We start from the raw sequence: 19,802 nt of genomic DNA on the forward strand, positions 1-19,802 counted from the left end.
CGTTGCTGCACCAACCACCTGAACTGAGAACTTCGTTACCCCGATGACAAGCAATACCCAATGAACCGAATGCCACGCATTAAATCCAGCACGTCCACAGCCAGCACCAGAGGGCATCATAAAATACAACACGACATCTACAAACCTCCACGCCGTAGTGACGTCACACACCACACCGCCATTAAGTCAATGACCAAAGCAGACAGGTGGAATCGGACATTTCTGTCAACCCTGTTTGTCAGTATTATTGTGAAAGAATTACTGGTGGTACTGAGCAAACTTGAAATCTAAGCAAGTTATACATTTGTGTACAGGTTCAGCTGTCGAACTGCACCTCCACTACCATGCTGCGGCTGCTCACAGTGGAATCTCCGGCACTATAGTTATCCCCTCTCGTAACAAACCGTCTGCAGAGGTGCGGCCAACTTACTCTGCGCACACTCCACCTTGAAATTGTGCACGCAACATGGCTGAACACATCTTGTGGGGGAAGGGTTGATATGTGCACATGCAGAGAGCCGATGGCACATGGCTGCAATCTCTTCAGGGTGACCCTGGACCAAATCGTTTTATTACAAAAAAATGTCTGCCCTCCACCACAGAAACACACAAGATTACGGAGCTGATAAGCTCCAGAAATAGCTTGGTTTCCCTCAGCTAAAAAGTCTCTTCAAACTGAATACATCATGGTTCATTAGAAAAAAATTGGGCTGAGGAATTAATTGGAGCATTTTTGCTTTATTTGAATGTATCATTAATTAAATTCATAATTATATATTTTTCAAAGAAAATAACAATACTTAACATCAAAGAAAACATTTGTCATTCTCACATGCTTCAAGTTGAAGCGTTTCAGTTGTGCAATTTTCTTGTAGTACACTGTAGCAGTACTTCAAACCATAAAAAATTCAAGTCCGTAGTTTTCCATATGTGTTTTTTCACTGAGTTTCCACCTTTTACACCAGGGAATTTCTACTTTTGTTATTTCCATCTCATTCACCATATTTCCGAGTGCAACACTGGTAACACATTGAACTGGCACATACAGCAGTAGCGTCACATTTTTTGCAGCCTTGACGCAGCTACTGTTCACAAATGTGTCGCGGGCTGCCTATGACGTGTCAGTTAAGTATATAAAGTGTAGGATGAGTCCGTTCCTCAGGCGCTAACCAGCTCTGAACTATGTAGGCCTCTGATCAGCTCTAGTTATGGCAAGTTATAGAGGGTGTGTTTGTGCTTTGTCGATTGAACTCCCTGAGCTTCTTCATTTATATTTTCTGTGTGATTTCATAGCATGCAGCAAAGATTGCAATTGAAGGCAGTTCCTATAAGAGGAGTAACTGCCTTATTAAGATATTAGGTAAGAAAGTAGTTCCAGATGTAAAATTTGTTTCACTACACACAACTAGTTTTGGCCTTCAAGTTTGTTGTCACTCACTTTCAATTAGAATTTCGCATGTAGGAGACGACTTCTTCGCTTCAGATTTCTATAAATGTCGATAGTTAGACGTGAAACAAAAGAAAAGATCGGAGTAGGTATTAAAATCCATGGAGAATAAATAAAAACTTTGAGGTTCGCCGGTGACATTGTGATTCTGTCAGAGACAACAAAGGACTTGGAAGAGCAGTTGAACGGAATGGACAGTGTCTTGAAAGGAGGGTATAGGATGAACATCAACAAAAGCAAAACGAGGATAATGGAATGCAGTCGAATTAAATCGGGCGATGCTGAGGGAATTAGATTGGGAAATGAGACAAAGTAGTAAAGGAGTTTTGCTATTTGGGGGGCAAACTAACTGATGATGGTCGAAGTAGAGAGGATATAAAATGTAGAGTGACAATGGAAAGGAAAGCGTTTCTGAAGAAGAAAATTTGTTAACATCGAGTATAGATTTAAGTGTCAGGAAGTCGTTTCTGAAAGTATTTGTATGGAGTGTAGCCATATATGGAAGTGAAATGTGGACGATAAATAGTTTAGACAAGAACAGAATAGAAGCTTTCGAATTGTGGTGCTACAGAAGAATGCTGAAGATTAGATGGGTAGATCACATAACTAATGAGGAGGTATTGAATAGAATTGGGGAGAAGAGTTTGTGGCACAACTTGACTAGAAGAAGGGATCAGTTGGTAGGACATGTTCTGAGACATCGAGGGATCACCAATTCAGTATTGGAGGGCAGCGTGGAGGGTAAAAATCGTAGAAGGAGACCAAGAGATGCTGAGGGAATTAGATTGGGAAATGAGACAAAGTAGTAAAGGAGTTTTGCTATTTGGGGGGCAGATTCAGAAGGATGTAGGCTGCAATAGGTACTGGGAGATGAAGAAGCTTGCACAGGATAGAGTAAAATGGAGAGCTGCATCAAACCAGTCTCAGGACTGAAGACCACAACAACAACAGACGTGAAAAACATTGATAAGACTACTCTCAAAATAGTTTTCGTGCGAATTTCCTAAACAAATTAATGTCTGGTTACATATCACCCCAGAGAATCTGCTGTTTATTGGATGGATGTTCTACATAAACAGATTAAATCGTAATCTCGAACACTTTTTATGGAGTCAGAGGCAGCGAGTGTGTCACCCTGCTGCATAGAAGCCGTGTCCCGCCCCGGCGCCGCCGAATGTGACCCCGACTCCGAAGCCACCGAGGGGCACGCGGAGCAGGTTGTGTGTGACTGGCGGCTTGTGCACAGTCGTGGTCGACGTCGAGGACTGGGATGCAGCTGGGTGGTGAAGCAGCACCACGGGAGCGTCCGGTGCGTGCACCACGAGCAGTGGCGCGTTGTCGTGCTGCGTCACCGTGGTGACCGTCGTCGTCTTGGCCAGCACGTGTGGGTCGCTGTCGTGCTGGGCTAGGGTCAGCGTGGTGCTCTTCGACAGCACGTGGTCTGCCTGTGGACAAACAGGGCAAGGGCAGGTAAGTGTGACAGCCATTATACGAGGGTCACTCCAAAAGAAATGCACACTGTTTTTTTTAAATCCATATTTTATTCTACATCTACATCTACATCCATACTCCGCAAGCCACCTGACGGTGTGTGGTGGAGGGTACCTTGAGTACCTCTATCGGTTCTCCCTTCTATTCCAGTCTCGTATTGTTCGTGGAAAGAAGGATTGTCGGTATGCTTCTGTGTGGGCTCTAATCTCTCTGATTTTATCCTCACGGTCTCTTCGCGAGATATGCGTAGCAGGGAGCAATATACTGCTTGACTCTTCGGTGAAGGTATGTTCTCGAAACTTCAACAAAAGCCCGTACCGAGCTACTGAGCGTCTCTCCTGCAGAGTCTTCCACTGGAGTTTATGTATCATCTCCGCAACGCTTTCGCGATTACTAAATGATCCTGTATCGAAGCGCGCTGCTCTCCGTTGGATCTTCTCTATCTCTTCTATCAACCCTGTCTGGTGCGGATCCCACACTGCTGAGCAGTATTCAAGCAGTGGGCGAACAAGCGCACTGTAACCTACTTCCTTTGTTTTCGGATTGCATTTCCTTAGGATTCTTCCAATGAATCTCAGTCTGGCATCTGCTTTACCGACGATCAACTTTATAGTCCGCAGCTCGTGGTCGCGCGGTAGCGTTCTCGCTTCCCACGCCCGGGTTCCCGGGGTCGATTCCCGGCCTAGTCAGGGATTTTCTCTGCCTCGTGATGACTGGGTGTTGTGTGTTGTCCTTAGGTTAGTTAGGTTTAAGTAGTTCTAAGTTCTATGGGACTGATGACCATAGATGTTAAGTCCCATAGTGCTCAGAGCCATTTGAACCAATCAACTTTATATGATCATTCCATTTTAAATCACTCCTAATGCCTACTCCCAGATAATTTATGGAATTAACTGCTTACAGTTGCTGACCTGCTACATTGTAGCTAAATGATAAGGGATCTATCTTTCTATGTGTTCACAGCACGTTACACTTGTCTACATTGAGATTCAATTGCCATTCCCTGCACCATGTGTCAATTCGCTGCAGATCCTCCTGCATTTCAGTACAATTTTCCATTGTTACAACCTCTCGATATACCACAGCATCATCTGCAAAAAGCCTCAGTGAACTTCCGATGTCATCCACAAGGTCATTTATGTATATTGTGAATAGCAACGGTCCTATGACACTCCCCTGCGGCACACCTGAAATCACTCTTACTTCGGAAGACTTCTCTCCATTGAGAATGACATGCTGCGTTCTGTTATCTAGGAACTCTTCAATCCAATCACACAATTGGTCTGATAGTCCATATGCTCTTACTTTGTTCATTAAACTACTGTGGAGAACTGTATCGAACGCCTTGCGGAAGTCAAGAAACACGGTATGTACCTGAGAACCCGTGTCTATGGCCCGCTGAGTCTCGTGGACGAATAGCGCGAGCTGGGTTTCACACGATCGTGTTTTTCGAAAGCCATGCTGATTCCTACAGAGTAGATTCTACATGTTTGAAAGTTTTACAGTGTGTAGATACATCCTGTAGCAACTATATTTTCATTTCTCCACATAATTTCCATCCCTCTCAACCGCCTTACGCCATCTTGGAACCAGCGCCTGTATACTCGCACGGTAAAATTCTGGACCAACCTGTTGGAGCCACTGTTTGGCAGCGTGCACAAGGGAGTCATCATCTTCAAACCTTGTTCTACGAAGAGAGTCTTTCAGTTTCCCAAAGACATGACAGTCACATGGAGCCAGGTCAGGACTGTAAGGCGGTTGTTTCAGTATTTGTCCATCCGAGTTTTTTGATCGCTTCCATGGTTTTTTGACTGACATGTGGCCGTGCATTGTCTTGCAACAGCAAAACATCCTGCTTTTGCCGATGTGTTCGAACACGACTCAGTCGAGCTTGCAGTTTCTTCAGTGTCGTCACATATGCATTAGAATCTATGGTGGTTCCACTTGGCATGATGTCCACAAGCAAGAGTCCTTCGGAATCGAAAAACACCGTAGCCATAACTTTTCCAGCAGAAGGAGTGATTTTGAATTTGTTTTCTTGGGTGAATTTGCATGATGCCACTCCATTGATTGCCTCTTTGTCTCTGATGAAAAATGATGGAGCCATGTTTCATCACCTGTCGCAATTCTTCCAAGAAATTCATCTCCACCATTCTCGTACTGTTTCAAAAGTTCGCTGCATACCGTTTTTCTTGTTTCTTTGTGAGCCACCGTCAACATCTTGGGAACCCACCTGGCACAAACCTTTTTTAACGCCAACACTTTCAGTATTCTGCAAACACTTTCTTCCCCTATCCCAACGTAGTGTGACAATTCGTTCACTGTGATGCGTCTGTCAGCAGTCACCAATTCGTTAACACGAGACCTGCCACTGCGAGGACAATCTTCAACATCGCCGTGCCCGCTTTCATCACGTAACCTGCTTGCCCACTGACTAATTGTACTGCGATCGACAGCAGCATCTCCATACACCTTTTTCAACCTCTTTTGCATATTTCCCACTGTCTCGTTTTCACAGAACAGGAATTCTATAACAGCACGTTGCTTCCGACGAACGTCAAGTGTAGCAGCCTCCTTGAAGACATGCTGTGACGGCGCCATTCACGGGAACAGGTTGAACTAAGTTTGAAAACAAGCGGGAAGGATTTATCTACACACTGTAAAACTTTCACACATGCAGAATGAAAACTGTATTTTTATAAAAATAGTGTGCATTTCTTTTGGAGTGACCCTCGTACAATCATCTTGAGATTTTGTGTATCCAAGTTGGTGACAAGAATAATATACAGAAGAATGGAAACGAAGGTTACCGGAATAGCACTCAAGGAAGAATGGACATCACGCAAAAATGGGAAGGCTCCACCTCTGAGTCCAAATCTCGCACAGTGTTCTACTATGTCAGGAAGTGTCAAATATGATACGAGGGGCATTCAATAAGTAATGCGGCACTTTCTTCCTGAAAGCAGTGGTTTTATTCAGGATTACAATGCACCATATTATTCCCAACTCCTTTGGCAATAAAACCCTATTTTTAACTTAATCTCCGTTCAATGTGATGGCCTTAAGCCATCTTAGTGGGAGGCCCTGTATGCATGCGTGGTACCATTCTAGTGGTCGACGTCACAGCCAACGTCTTGCTGCATCAATAACCTCCCCACCATCCACGTACTGGTTCCCACCGAGTGCTTCCTTCATTGGGCCAACCAGATGGAAGTTGGAAGGTGTGAGGTCCAGCCTGTAGGAAAGATGAGGAAGCATAATCCAATGAAGTTTTGTGAGCTCCTCTCAGGTGTGCAGATTTATGTGAGGCACTGTCACGGATAAGAAGTAGTTGACCAGTGACGTGTTTGATCACGATCCATAGATCACCTCGAATGGGAGTGCTGCACGATCCAACATTGCAGGAGTCATACCTGTGTGAGCTGGCCTGCATCCGGGAGGTCGGAGAGGTTTGTGCGACCTTTTCGAGATGATGAAAGATGCCTCACTCACCTTGCTTTTGTTCAGAGCCAGGTCTCCATAGACACTATGCAAGCAGTTATGAATATCTGCGATGGTTTGGTTTTCCGCGAGAACAAATTCAATGACAGGTCTGTGTTTCGAACTCACCTCCGCTACAGACGCCATTTTGAAGGTTACGTATAGCGCTGTCACCTATCGGACCTTCGTGAAACTATATCGGCTGAAGCGGGAATATCCCACACTATCCCACAACAAATATTGCATTTTTTTAGCCGAAATTGTCTGAGAAAATAAATGTGTTGCTTCACTTACTCCAAACCCACCGTATTTAAATGAGGAAGGAAAGGGCTAAACATTACAGCAGACAGCGTCCTTTGTCTTCCGGTGCACATTATATGTATACTGAGACACAGAATGCTGTAACAGAAGAACTTGGTAAGCATCTATCAGGCAAGTCCATCAAGGGGGAGTGTGCTAAGTTAGAGAAGTCTGAAAATATGAAAAATGCTACCAAATGTGGTCGCCCAAAAGTGACAACACTGAAAAATATGATCAGCATGACAGCTACATCTTCTTTGATTCTCATAAAGCCTGTGTGATGTGATTGGCTTTGGTGTGAAGGGGGATGATTGTCCTCTCAATGCATATGTGAATTCACGGAATTCACGCTTGTGGGCTACTGATATCCGAATCAGTTGTAAGAAGGGTCCCATCTCAACACACAGAAAGTGCGAATTTCGAATGCAATTTCACATAGACAAACTATGTAGAAATAAGCAGGATAAACAAGTTTCTTCATTTTAAATCACACATAGCAGTTTTCTTATGTACTGCAAACATAGCCAAAACAAGGTGCTTCATTAATCTTTTTTTCAATTAATGTTATGATGTATCTCGAAGCCCAAGAAAGTGAACACATCTTTTTATTATTTTTCATTTTTTGAAAAACATATTTTATAGGTTGTGAAGTTCCATGAGAAGTCATTAACTCTACGTACTGAATCTTGCCCAAAATTAAATGATAATCCATTTCACAAGCTGTGACACAGTCGCGAATAAAACAGTAATATCAATAAATTTACTTTATTTTCGTCTTTGATCACAAAAACGCTTGGTCGTTAGACTAACGATTTCGGTCAACGATGACCATGTTCATTTCAGCAGTAAAACACAGGAAAACCAAACACAACTGTAGACAGTCTACATCTTAAAACAATAAAATATGTCATAATGAAAAGAATTACTTTTACATTCATGTTTTGCAGATATATAAAAGAAATGTTCTTCATTATTGCCTACTTTATTGTTTTAAGATGTAAACTGTCTACTAGTTGTATTTGGTTTTCTCATACTTTGATGCCGATCTGAAGATGGACATTTGTTGAATGAAACTGGTTTTCGGAGGACCAAAATAGGTCATAGATGGAAATAAAAGAGATAGTCCATTTGCCTTGAACAATTTGTTGACGTTTTAGAATATTTCGTTGACTTCCTTTATATATATATATATATATATATATATATATATATATATATATATATATATATATATATCGACCTTTTCCGAAATTGTGTAAACAGTCCATTTTAACACGGGTAATGTATCACGAAGCAAATACCGTCCGCACTGGCGGAATGTTACGTGATACCACGTACTTATACGTTTGGGACTATTACAGCGCCATCTATCACAAAGCGAAAAAAGTGGTCCAACTAAAACATTCATATTTCTTTACGTACTACACGAATATATAATAAAAAGTGGGGGTTCCTATTTAAAAAAAAACGCAGTTGATATCCGTTTGACCTATGGCAGTGCCATATAGCGGGCCAACCATAGCGCCATCTGGTTCCCCCTTCAAGCTAGACAAGTTTCGTTCTTTGTAGTTTTTTCCTTTGATGCTTATTTCGTGAGATATTTGGCCTGGTTACTATCAATGGACCACCCTGTATATATATCAGACCCTTGTGGCACACCATGATTAATCGAGGGCGCCAATGAATACTAACTTGAGGTTCACTTTACAAACCGAATGCTATCAAAGTTATACTCCAGTATTTTCAAGCCTGTGGAATATGACGACGAAAATTTCTTCTTATGTGAGCTTCTTTTTCAGTACATAAGAAAAGTAACTCCTATACATGAAGATTTGTATGGGAACATGACGTCTATTGGGTATTTCTAACATTGGTGGAAATTTATAAGTAAAAATCTGACAAGTAAGCACATGTGTGACCAAAAAGAATGGTGTTTCATCTCCAGGCCAAGACCTTCCCACGTAGCCCATACAGAGAGATTGAACATAATAGCCAGGAACCCGTCGTCTTTCAGAGAGACAAACCTCGTGGTGCAGTTCGTGGTGGTGGGCGACGGCGAACGGCACTGCGGCGATGACGTGTATGGTGTCGTCATCAGCGTGCGCTGCGACCAGCGGCTGTGGTGGATGCAGCACCACCAAAGCACCAGGCCCAGAGTCCTCCTGGTTCGGACCGCGACCGTTGCTGGCGCCGCCGGCGCTACCCCCTACTGTGGTTTCAGATTTCGATACCAGGTGGTGGGCTGTGTCGCCGCTGTGGTGATGTCCTGACGATAGGATGACAGCCGGAGGAACTGTTGACATGGAAGGCAATTTAACAGTGATTCGGCTGTGAACATTGTACAGAGTGACTAAGAATTATTGGACAGATATGGAAGGCTGTATTTTACCAACACTGTATGTTAACACACAGTGTCCATTTTGTAATTTCCGAATTTCATTGTGTCCCTGAACCAAAACCACTCCCCTCCAGGCAATCATCATAGGCCGCACCACCCGCTTTTTCTGTCTCCATGATTTGTACCTCACCATTTATGGCTGTCCTATTCACCTCACTCCTACCTTCAAATACCTTGGCCTCACCCTTTACCACCACCTCACCTTGACTCCCCATCTCCTTACCATCCAACACAAAGCTCCCAACAGACTCTGCCTCCTGAAACTGCTGTCCAGCTGGACATGGGGTCTGCATCCTTCCACCATCCTTCACACCCACAAATCCTTGATCCGCCTCATCCTTTGTTATGCCAGCATTGCTTGAATTTCCGCTCCTCCCATGACCTCATCCCCTTCCCTCAACTTCTCTTTTTCCTTGAAAACATCCCACCCTATATATTGTCCGCTGCCTTGATCCACCTCACCCTCTGGTGTCTCCCTTCCTCTTCACCCTGAGTCATTGCTGTATTGTGTCCCACCCTCTCTCCATCTCAACATCCTCCACCTCCTTTCCCAACGCAACTTCCAACATCTACCCCTCCCAGATGATGAGCTTCGCCCTGACGTCTACCCTTCCTACCAACCCAACTCTAACCCCATCTTCCTTCTTTCTCTTCAGGGCTCCCTCTCCTAAGCCTCCCTTCTCCTGAGCGACTTTCCTCTCCTACTCCCCCTCCCTTTCTTGCACTCCCATTCAGTGTTTCTGCACTCCCTCCTGCCTTGTCTTCCCTCTTCATCTCCTGCCCCACCAGTCTCCTGCCTCTTAGTGTACCCACTGACGCCCCTACTCTCTTCATCCCGCCCCCTCCCCTGCTGCCCCTTGCTCTCCTGTCCTTTTCCTTCCTCCCCGGCCTCTCCCTTGGCAGGTCCCACCTGGCAGTTTTATACTTCACCGTGTGTGTTCCAAGTGGGTTTTAAGTTTGTTGTTCTGGAGTGTTTTTAATACTGTGGCCAACTTTTAACCTGTGCATGTGCCTTCAGTGTCTTTTTTGTGTTCTACGAATCGCCAACTGTGTTTTTTAACTTTGTCGACTTTTTTAATTGTCCCTCAATGTAACGTCTCCATGTCCGTGTATTTTTACCTCCATTATCTCCCCTTATTCTGTTTTAGGTCCCCCTTTTTTATCACCTTATATGTAACATTTTCTTCTTGTATTAGTTGTCATGTCACTGTGCTGAGGAGTGGCGGATTGTGCTGCTGACAGCCCTCCCCTGTCCATATGGGGCAGGAGAGTGCAATCACAATAAAGAAAAAAAAAACCAAAACCACTCGAGATATGTAGATGAAATTCACAAACACAAATCACAGAAACACGCCTACACAGTGTGTCTCTCCTACAGGTCGTCAGGGGCATTTTCCCTGGTGCTTTGGGATATTTTCGCAATTTAATTTTTACAATGAGTCAGCACAAGTAAATACTGCTCATCATGTCTTTCATATCTTGCCCAGTATCAGGGGAAAACATCAGTTTGTTTCCTATTACCAAAAAAATTATTTTTAAAGGGGAATTTTATGCGCCCATTCGACAGAGCGCAACGGCCTTGCCGCAGTGGATACACCGGTTCCCGTCAGATCACTGAAGTTAAGCGCTGTCGGGCGTGGCCGGCACTTGGATGGGTGACCATCCAGGCTGCCATGTGCTGTTGCCCGTTTTCGGGGTGCACTCAGCCTCGTGATGCCAATTGAGGAGCTACTCGCTCGAATAGTAGCGGCTCCGGTCAAAGGCAACCATCGTAATGACCGGGAGAGCGGTGTGCTGACCACACGCCCCTCCTATCCGCATCCTCAACTGAGGATGACACGGCGGTCGGATGGTCCCGATGGGCCACTTGTGGACTGAAGACGGAGTGCTGCTGATTCGACAGAGCAGTCCCACATTAATCCACTACAATATTCGTTTCATCAGTCTATACTAACAGGCCAGCTGGAGTGGCCGTGCAGTTCTAGGCACTACAGTCTGGAACCGAGTGACCGCTACGGTCGCAGGTTCGAATCCTGCCTCGGACATGGCTGTGTGTGATGTCCTTAGGTTAGTTAGGTTTAATTAGTTCTAAGTTCAAGGCGACTGATGACCATAGAAGTTAAGTCGCATAGTGCTCAGAGCCATTTGAACCCATTTTTATACTAACAGGGACTGTGAAACACGATGAATAGCCAGTACTGCAGCAGCCCTGCTGAGCCACTGCTCTTGTTTCACTGTCCCTGATAATACATATGGATAAAACGAATATCACACTAGACTAATGTAGGGCTACTCTGTCGAATCTGCACATAAAATTCCCCTTTAAAAATAAATTTCTTTGTAACGGGAAGCAAACCGGACACTTGATCTAGGCATCATATGTAATATGTGGTGAGCAGTATTTGTTTGTGCTGCCTCCAGGTGCGCGTTGCAAAAATGAAATTGCAAATGTCCTTCCAAAAACTAGAGAGAAATCCAGTGGAAGACACTGTAGGGAAGAAGCCCGGTATATCATCTTCACAGCTGAGGTGCCTGAACCAGAACCATCTCCTCCAGTATGCTGATTACACAGCATTACTAGCCCTGAACACTTACTCCAGATTCATCTCAACAGTTCACATCTTTGTATAATCCATAGCCCTCCAAAATCCAGGCAGTAAAACTAGTCAACAACCATTTTGCATCTGGGATGTGATACATGAACTACACTACTAGTCATTAAAATTGCTACAGCAAGAAGAAATGCAGATGATAAACGGGTATTCAATGGACGAATATTTTATACTAGAACTGACATGCGATTACATTTTCATGCAATATGGGTGCATAGATCCTGAGAAATCAGTACCCAGAACAACCACCTCTGGCCATAATAACGGCCTTGACACGCCTGGGCATTGAGTCAAACAGAGCTTGGATGGCGTGTACAGGTACAGCTGCCCATGCAGCTTCAACACGATACCACACTTCATCAAGAGTAGTGACTGGTGTATTGTGATGAGCCAGTTGTTCGGCCACCATTGACCAGACGTTTTCAATTGGTGAGAGATCTGGAGAATGTGCTGGCCAGGGCAGGAGTCGAACATTTTCTGTATCCAGAGAGGCCCGTACAGGACCTGCAACATGCGGTCGTGCATTATCCTGCTGAAATGTAGGGTTTAGCAGGATAGAATGAAGGGTAGAGCCACGGGTCGTAACACATCTGAAATGTAACGTCCACTGTTCAAAGTGCGGTCAATGTGACCGAGACGTGTAACCAATGGCACCCCATACCATCACGCCGGGTGATACGCCAGTAGGGCGATGGCGAATACAAGCATCCAATGTGCGTTCACCACGATGTCGCCAAACACGGATACGACCATCATGATGCTGTAAACAGAACCTGGACTCATCCGAAAAATTACGTTTTGGCAATCGTGCACCCAGGTTCGTCGTTGAGTACACCATCGCAGGCGAATCTGTCTGTGGTGCAGCGTCAAGGGTAAGCGCAGCCATGGTCTCCGAGCTGATAGCTCATGCTGCTGCAAAAGTCGTCGAACCGTTCGTGCAGGCGGTTGTTGTCTTGCAAACGTCCCCATCTGTTGACTCAGTGATCGAGACGTGGCTACACGATCCGTTATAGCCATGCGGATAAGATGCCTGTCACCTAGCCTGCTAGTGGTACGAGGCCGTTGGGATCCAGCACGGCGTTCCGTATTACCCTCCTGAACCCACCAATTCCATATTCTGCTTACAGTCGTCGGATCTCGACCAACGCGAGTAGCAATATCGCGATACGATAAACCGCAATCGCGATAGGCTACAACCCGACCTTTATCAAAATCGGAAACGTGATGATACGCATTTCTCCTCCTTACACGAGGCATCACAACAACGTTTCACCAGGCAACGCCGGTCAACTGCTGTTTGTGTATGAGAAATCGGTTGGAAACTTTCCTCATGACAGCACGTTGTAGGTGTCGCCACTGGCGCCAACCTTGTGTGAATGCTCTGAAAAGCTAATCATTTGCATATCACAGCATCTTCTTCCTTTCGGTTAAATTTCGCGTCTGTAGCACGTGATCTTCGTGGTGTGGAAATTTTAATGGCCAGTAGTGTGTAAAGATGAAATTCACAAACACAAATCACAGAAACACACCTACACAGTTTGTCTCTCCTACAGGTTCAAAAATGGTTCAAATGGCTCTGAGCTCTATGGGACTTAACGTATGAGGTCATCAGTCCCCTAGAACTTAGAACTACTTAAACCTAACTAACCTAAGGACATCACACACACCCATGCCCGAGGCAGGATTCGAACCTGCGACTGTAGCGGTCGCGCGGTTCCAGACTGAAGCGCCTAGAACCACTCGGCCACCCCGGCCGGCTCTCCTACAGGTCATTGGGGGCATTTTCCCTGGTGTTTTGGGATATATTCCAAATTTAGTTTTTGCAATGAGTAGCTGGAGTTAGCCCAAATGCATACTGCTCATCATGTCTTTCACATCGTGCCCCATCACGAGAAAGCTTCAGTTTTTTTCCTGTTACAGAAAAAATTCTTTTTAAAGGGGAATTTTATGCGCCCGTTTGACAGAGCAGTTCCGCGTTAGACTAGTGCATTATTCGTTTCTCAGTGTATACTAACAGTGCCTGTAAAACACGATGAATAGCCAGAAGTGCAGCTGCGACAGAGCAGCAGCCTCGCCTGTTCCTACAGCTGACGCCGTGCAGCAGCCCTGCTGGAGTACTCGTCATTCCTCTTGTTTCACTGTCCCTGTTAATACATACAGATAAAACGAATGTCACACTATACTAATGTGGGGCTGCTCTGTCGAATCTGCACAGAGCTTCCCCCTTTAAAAATAATTTTGTTTGTAACAGGAAGCAAACCGACACTTGACCTAGGCCACATACGAGGGTGAGTCAAATGAAAACCTTAATATTTTTTAAAATATTTATGGTGCAGAAGTGGTACAAAGCTGTATCACTTTTCAACATAATCTCCCCCACGCTCAATGCAAGTCCTCCAGCGTTTACAAACTGCATAAATGCCTTTAGAAAAAAATTCTTTTGGTAGTCCGCGCAACCACTTATGCACTGCGTGGCGTACCTCTTCATCAGAACGGAACTTCTTTCCTCCCATTGCATCTTTGAATGGTCAAGACATATGGAAATCACTTGGAGCAAGGTCTGGTGAGTATGGTGGAAGAGGAAGACACTCAAAATGCAGGTCTGTGATTGTTGCAACTGTTGCACGGGCAGTGTGGGGCCTTGCATTGTCATGTTGCAAAAGGACACCTGCTGACAGCAATCGACGTCGCTTTGATTTGATTGCAGGCCGCAGATGAATGTTTAGGAGATCTGTGTATGATGCACTGGTGACAGTGGTCCCTCTAGCCATGTAGTGCTCGAAAATGACGCCGTTTTCGTCCCAAAAGAGAGTCAGCAAACCCTTCCGTGCTGATGGTTCTGTTCAAAACTTCTTTGGTTTTGGTGATGAGGAATGGCACCATTCCTTGCTCGCTCTCTTCGTTTCCGATTGGTGGAAGTGAACTCAGGTTTCGTCCCCAGTAACGATTCTTGCTAGGAAGCCATCACCTTCTCATTCAAAGCGCCGAATAAGTTCTTCACAAGCATCAACACGTCGTTCTCTCGTTTCAGCAGTCAGCTGCCGTGGCACTCATCTTGCAGACAATTTGTGAAACTGGAGCACATCATGCACAATGTGGTGTGCTGACCCATGACTAATCTGTAAACATGCTGGAATGTCATTCAGTGTCATTCGGCGGTTTTCCTTCACTATGGCTTCAACTGCTGCAATGTTCTGTGGAGTCACAACTTGTTGTGCCTGACCTGGACGAGGAGCATCTTCCACTGAAGTAACACCATTTGCGAACTTCCTACTCCATTCGTAGACTTGCTGCTGTGACAAACAAGCATCACCATACTGAACCTTCACTCGTCGATGAATTTCAATAGGTTTCACCCCTTCACTACGCAAAAACCGAATAACAGAACGCTGTTCTTCCCTGATGCAAGTAGGAAATAAGGCGGCCATCTTTATACTGATACTGCGACGGTGTGTGTGCATCTGCACTGTTCTGCCACCTACAGGCCATTCTGCACGCTGTTTGTAGCACACTTACCAACTTCCAGGATAACGGTGCGAAATTTCGATTTGTTATTACAAATTTAAGGTTTTCGTATGACTCACCCTCATATGTAATATGTGGTGAGCAGTATTTGTTTGTGCTGCATCCAGGTACACATTGCAAAAATGAAATTCCAAATATCCTTCCAAAAACTAGAGAAAAATTCAGCAGAAGACTCTTTGGCAAGAAGCCTGGTATATCCTTTACACAGCTGATGTGTCTCAACTGGAACCATGTCCTCCAGTATGCTGATTACACAGCATTCCTAGCCCTCTAACGTATCCTCCAAAAATCTGAACCCTCACTCCAGATTCATCTCAACCAGTTCACATCGTTGTGTAACCCATAGCCCTCCAAAATCCAGGCAGTAACACAAGTCAACAGCCACTTTGCATCTGGGATGTGATACATCAACTAGAATGTATTTTGGTGGGTAGAATCCGAATACACCTTTCAAAATTTTCTAGCTCGTACAATTTTTGAGTTTTTAAAGATTTTTTATTTTTCGTATTCGGTATCTTGCTTGTTGCTGTTCTTCTGTTATTATATTTAATAGTTTGTTTTTGATTTGCAGAGGAGAGCTAGAAGATATACAAATCGTCAGTAAATGGTTGGTGTGGTAATTCAGTGGTGTGAAAGAGATCCTCAGTGAATGTTTCCTGTGAAAGATAGTGCAAACTTTTTGTATTTAAAACTTACACAAAGAAAAATGGCAACTAGGAAATCTCGTTACTGTCTAAACTACCCCGACAACTTTTGTTATATGCGTGGGAAATTCACTCCAAACGCCCACAGAAAACCAGTCACTTATTTGGTTAAAAAGGCACATAAAATGTATTTTGATTGTCCTGTTGGTGACCAAGATAAAAACTTTGCACATCATATTGCCTGCATAACCTGTACTACAACCTTATCCGTGTGGTTGAAATGAAAATGCCGAGCCATGCCATTCGCTGTTCGGATGGTGTGGTGTGAGCCTAAAGACCATTATTCAGACTGTTACTTCTGTGTTACAAATATTTCGGAACATTCAAGCAAAACTAGACATAAAATAAAGCATCCAAATGTATCTTCACTGCATATGCCTGTGACCCATTATGAGGGGTTAGCTGTTCCTGTCTGTAATTTTAAAGCCACGGAATCAGACCCCATGTCAAGTGAATCAGGAAGTATTGAACATACAGAAGATTACTGCCTTCAATATCATGACACTTCGCCTCAGCTCTTTAATCAAAAGGAACTGAACGATTTGGTTCGCGATCCTAAACTTTCGAAACAGCAAGCTGAAGCTCTTTAATCAAAAGGAACTGAACGATTTGGTTCGTGACCTAAAGCTTTCGAAACAGCAAGCTGGAGTCTTGGGGTCGAGACTGCAACAATGGAACCTTCTACCTCCAGGGACAAAAATATCCTGTTCCAGATCGAGAGGCAGAAACCAGATGGCAGTTATAAGTCGAGGGACATGAAAGGGAAGCAGTGGTTGGGAAGGGAGTGAGACAGGGTTGTAGCCTCTCCCCGATGCTATTCAATCTGTATATTGAGCAAGCAGTAAAGGAAACAAAAGAAAAATTCGGAGTAGGCATTAAAATCCATGGAGAAGAAATAAAAACTTTCAGGTTCGCCGATGACATTGTAATTCTGTCAGAGACAGCAAAGAACTTGCAAGAGCAGTTGAACGGAATAGACAGTGTATTGAAAGGAGGGTATAAGATGAACATCAACAAAAGCAAAATGAGGATAATGGAATGTAGTCGAATTAAGTCGGGTGATGCTGAGGGAATTGGATTAGGAAATGAGACACTTAAAGTAGTAAAGGAGTTTTGCTATTTGGGGAGCAAAATAACTGATGATGGTCGAAGTAGAGAGGATATAAAATGTAGACTGGCAATGGCAAGGAAAGCATTTCTGAAGAAGAGAAATTTGTTAACATCGAGTATTGATTCAAGTGTCAGGAAGTCGTTTCTGAAGGTATTTGTATGGAGTGTGGCCATGTATGGAAGTGAAACGAGGACGATAAATAGTTTGGACAAGAAGAGGATAGAAGCTTTCGAAATGCGGTGCTACAGAAGAATGCTGAAGATTAGATGGGTAGATCACATAACTAATGAGGAGATATTGAACAGAATTGGGGAGAAGAGGAGTTTGTCGCACAACTTGACTAGAAGAAGGGATCGATAGGTAGGACATGTTCTGAGGCATCAAGTGATCACCAATTTAGTACTGGAGGGCAGCGTGGACGGTAAAACTCGTAGAGGGAGACCAAGAGATGAATACACTAAGCAGATTCAGAAGGATGTAGGCTGCAGTAGGTACTGGGAGATGAAGAAGCTTGCACAGGATAGAGTAGAATGGAGAGCTGCATCAAACCAGTCTCAGGACTGAAAACCACAACAACAACAACAAGATCGACGGGTGCTTCCTTCCCTCAGTATTTCAATATGCAGAATTCAGTGTGTGTATGTATAGATGTCAATGGTCTAATATTGCAGCTAGGTGTCAACATAATCCACAGGAGTGGCGACTATTTATTGACTCCAGTAAAACCAGCGTGAAAGCGGTACTACTGCATAATGGCAATGCATTTCTATCGGTACCTCGGGCTTACGCAGTAGACATGCAAGAAACTTATGAAACCATGGCTTTGCTGCTAGAGGCAATCATAAAGATAATGAATGGCAACTTTGCTGTGGTTTAAAAGCTGTAGCGCTCCTTGCAGGTTTACAGGCTGTATACACGAAATACTGCTGCTTTTGTGCCTTTGATACAGCCATGACACGAAGAACAGTCAAGGAATGGCCAATAAGGAAGTCATATGTTCATGGAAACGTAAATGTCAACAATACCCCATTGGTTGAGCCCAATAAAATCATTTTGCCTCCCCATCATATCAAGTTGGGCCTTTGTAAAAGCTCTGGATAAAGAAGGTGAGGCATTGAATCACTTAAAAGAAAAGTTTCCCAAATTGAGGCAAAGCTGAAAGAGGGTATATTTGTTGGACCAGAAATAAGAAAATTGCTGAAAGATCCAACTTTTGAGGCCAAACTCACAGATATCCAATTAGCTGCTTGGTCTTCTTTTAAAGAAATTGTGAAGGGCTTTTTGGGTAACAAAATGGACTAAAACTATATTACCATTGTGAATGACCACTTGGACAACTATAAGAACATGGGGTGTAGAATGCCACTTAAAATTCACTTCTTACATTCTCTCCTTGATTTCTACACAGAATTTTGGGAGCCGTAAGCGATGAGCATGGTGAACGCTTTCACCAAGACATTCTTACCATGGAACAGCGTTACCAAGGCCGTTGGAACCCTTCGATGATGGGTGACTACTGGCGGGGTCTTGTTACGGAGAGTGACGAAACGGCAAACAAAATAAGAGATCCGTCGTCTCATTTTTCAGAAACCAAAGATGATTAAAGGTGAAAATATCGTCTGAACTTATTTGGACCTTTTATTGGCATCATACCCATATACAGGGTGGTCCATTGATCGTGACCGGGCCAAATATCTCACGAAATAAGCGTCAAACGAAAAAACTACAAAGAACGAAACTCGTCTAGCTTGAAGGGGGAAACCAGATGGCGCTATGGTTGGCCCGCTCGGTGGCGCTGCCATAGGTCAAACGGATATCAATTGCGTTTTTTTAAATAGGACCCCCATCTTTTATTACATATTCGTGTAGTACGTAAAGAAACATGAATGATTTAGTTGGACCACTTTTTTCGCTTTGTGATAGATGGCGCTGTAATAGTCTCAAACATATGGCTTACAATTTTAGACGAACAGTTGGTAACAGGTAGGTTTTTTAAATTAAAATACAGAACTTAGGTACGTTTGAACATTTTATTTCGGTTGTTCCAAATCAAATGGTTCAAATGGCTCTGAGCACTACGGGACTTAACTGCTGAGGTCATCAGTCCCCTAAAACTTAGAACTACTTGAACCTAACTAACCTAAGGACATCGCACACATCCATGCCCGAGGCAGGATTCGAACCTGCGACCGTAGCAGCAGCGCTGTTTCGGACTGAAGCGCCTAGAACCGCTCGGCCACCACGGCCGGCAATCGGTTGTTCCAATGTGATACATGCACCTTTGTGAACTTATCCTTTCTGAGAACGCATGCTGTAACAGCGTGATTACCTGTAAATACCACATTAATACAATAAATGCTCAAAATGATGTCCGTTAACCCCAATGTATTTGGCAATACGTGTAACGACATTCAACATCGAGTAGTTCGCCTTGCGTAATGTTCGCACATGCACTGACAATACGCTGACGCATGTTGTCAGGCGTTGTCGGTGGATCACGATAGCAAATATCCTTCAACGTTCCCCACAGAAAGAAATCCGGGGACGTCATATCGGGTGAACGTGCGGGCCTTGGTATGGTGCTTCGACGACCAAGCCACCTGTCCTGAAATATGCTGTTCAATACCGCTTCAAACGCACGAGAGCTATGTGCCGGACATCCATCATGTTGGAAGTAAATCGCCATTCTGTCATGCAGTGAAACATCTTGTATTAACATCAGTAGAACATTACG

At 44.1% G+C, this 19,802-nt stretch overlaps 1 protein-coding gene and 1 pseudogene across 1 annotated transcript in view; one reads left to right on the forward strand and one right to left on the reverse strand.

Annotated features, from left to right (window-relative positions):
- Positions 1–787: 787 nt before the first annotated feature.
- The window catches only part of LOC126425064 (uncharacterized), a 191,837-nt gene continuing 172,822 nt past the window's right edge, over positions 788–19,802 (reverse strand). The window contains exons 3-4 of the mRNA XM_050087975.1: positions 8,743–9,011; positions 788–2,892 (exon numbers count right to left, since the gene is read on the reverse strand). Of these exons, the coding sequence (XP_049943932.1) occupies positions 2,578–2,892; positions 8,743–9,011 (584 nt within the window). The 3' untranslated portion in view covers positions 788–2,577. The remainder of the gene's footprint in view (positions 2,893–8,742; positions 9,012–19,802) is intronic.
- On the forward strand, positions 10,686–10,803 carry LOC126425641 (5S ribosomal RNA; annotated as a pseudogene).

This window comes from Schistocerca serialis, chromosome 10 (assembly GCF_023864345.2).
Source record: "Schistocerca serialis cubense isolate TAMUIC-IGC-003099 chromosome 10, iqSchSeri2.2, whole genome shotgun sequence".
Lineage (NCBI taxonomy): Eukaryota > Metazoa > Arthropoda > Insecta > Orthoptera > Acrididae > Schistocerca > Schistocerca serialis.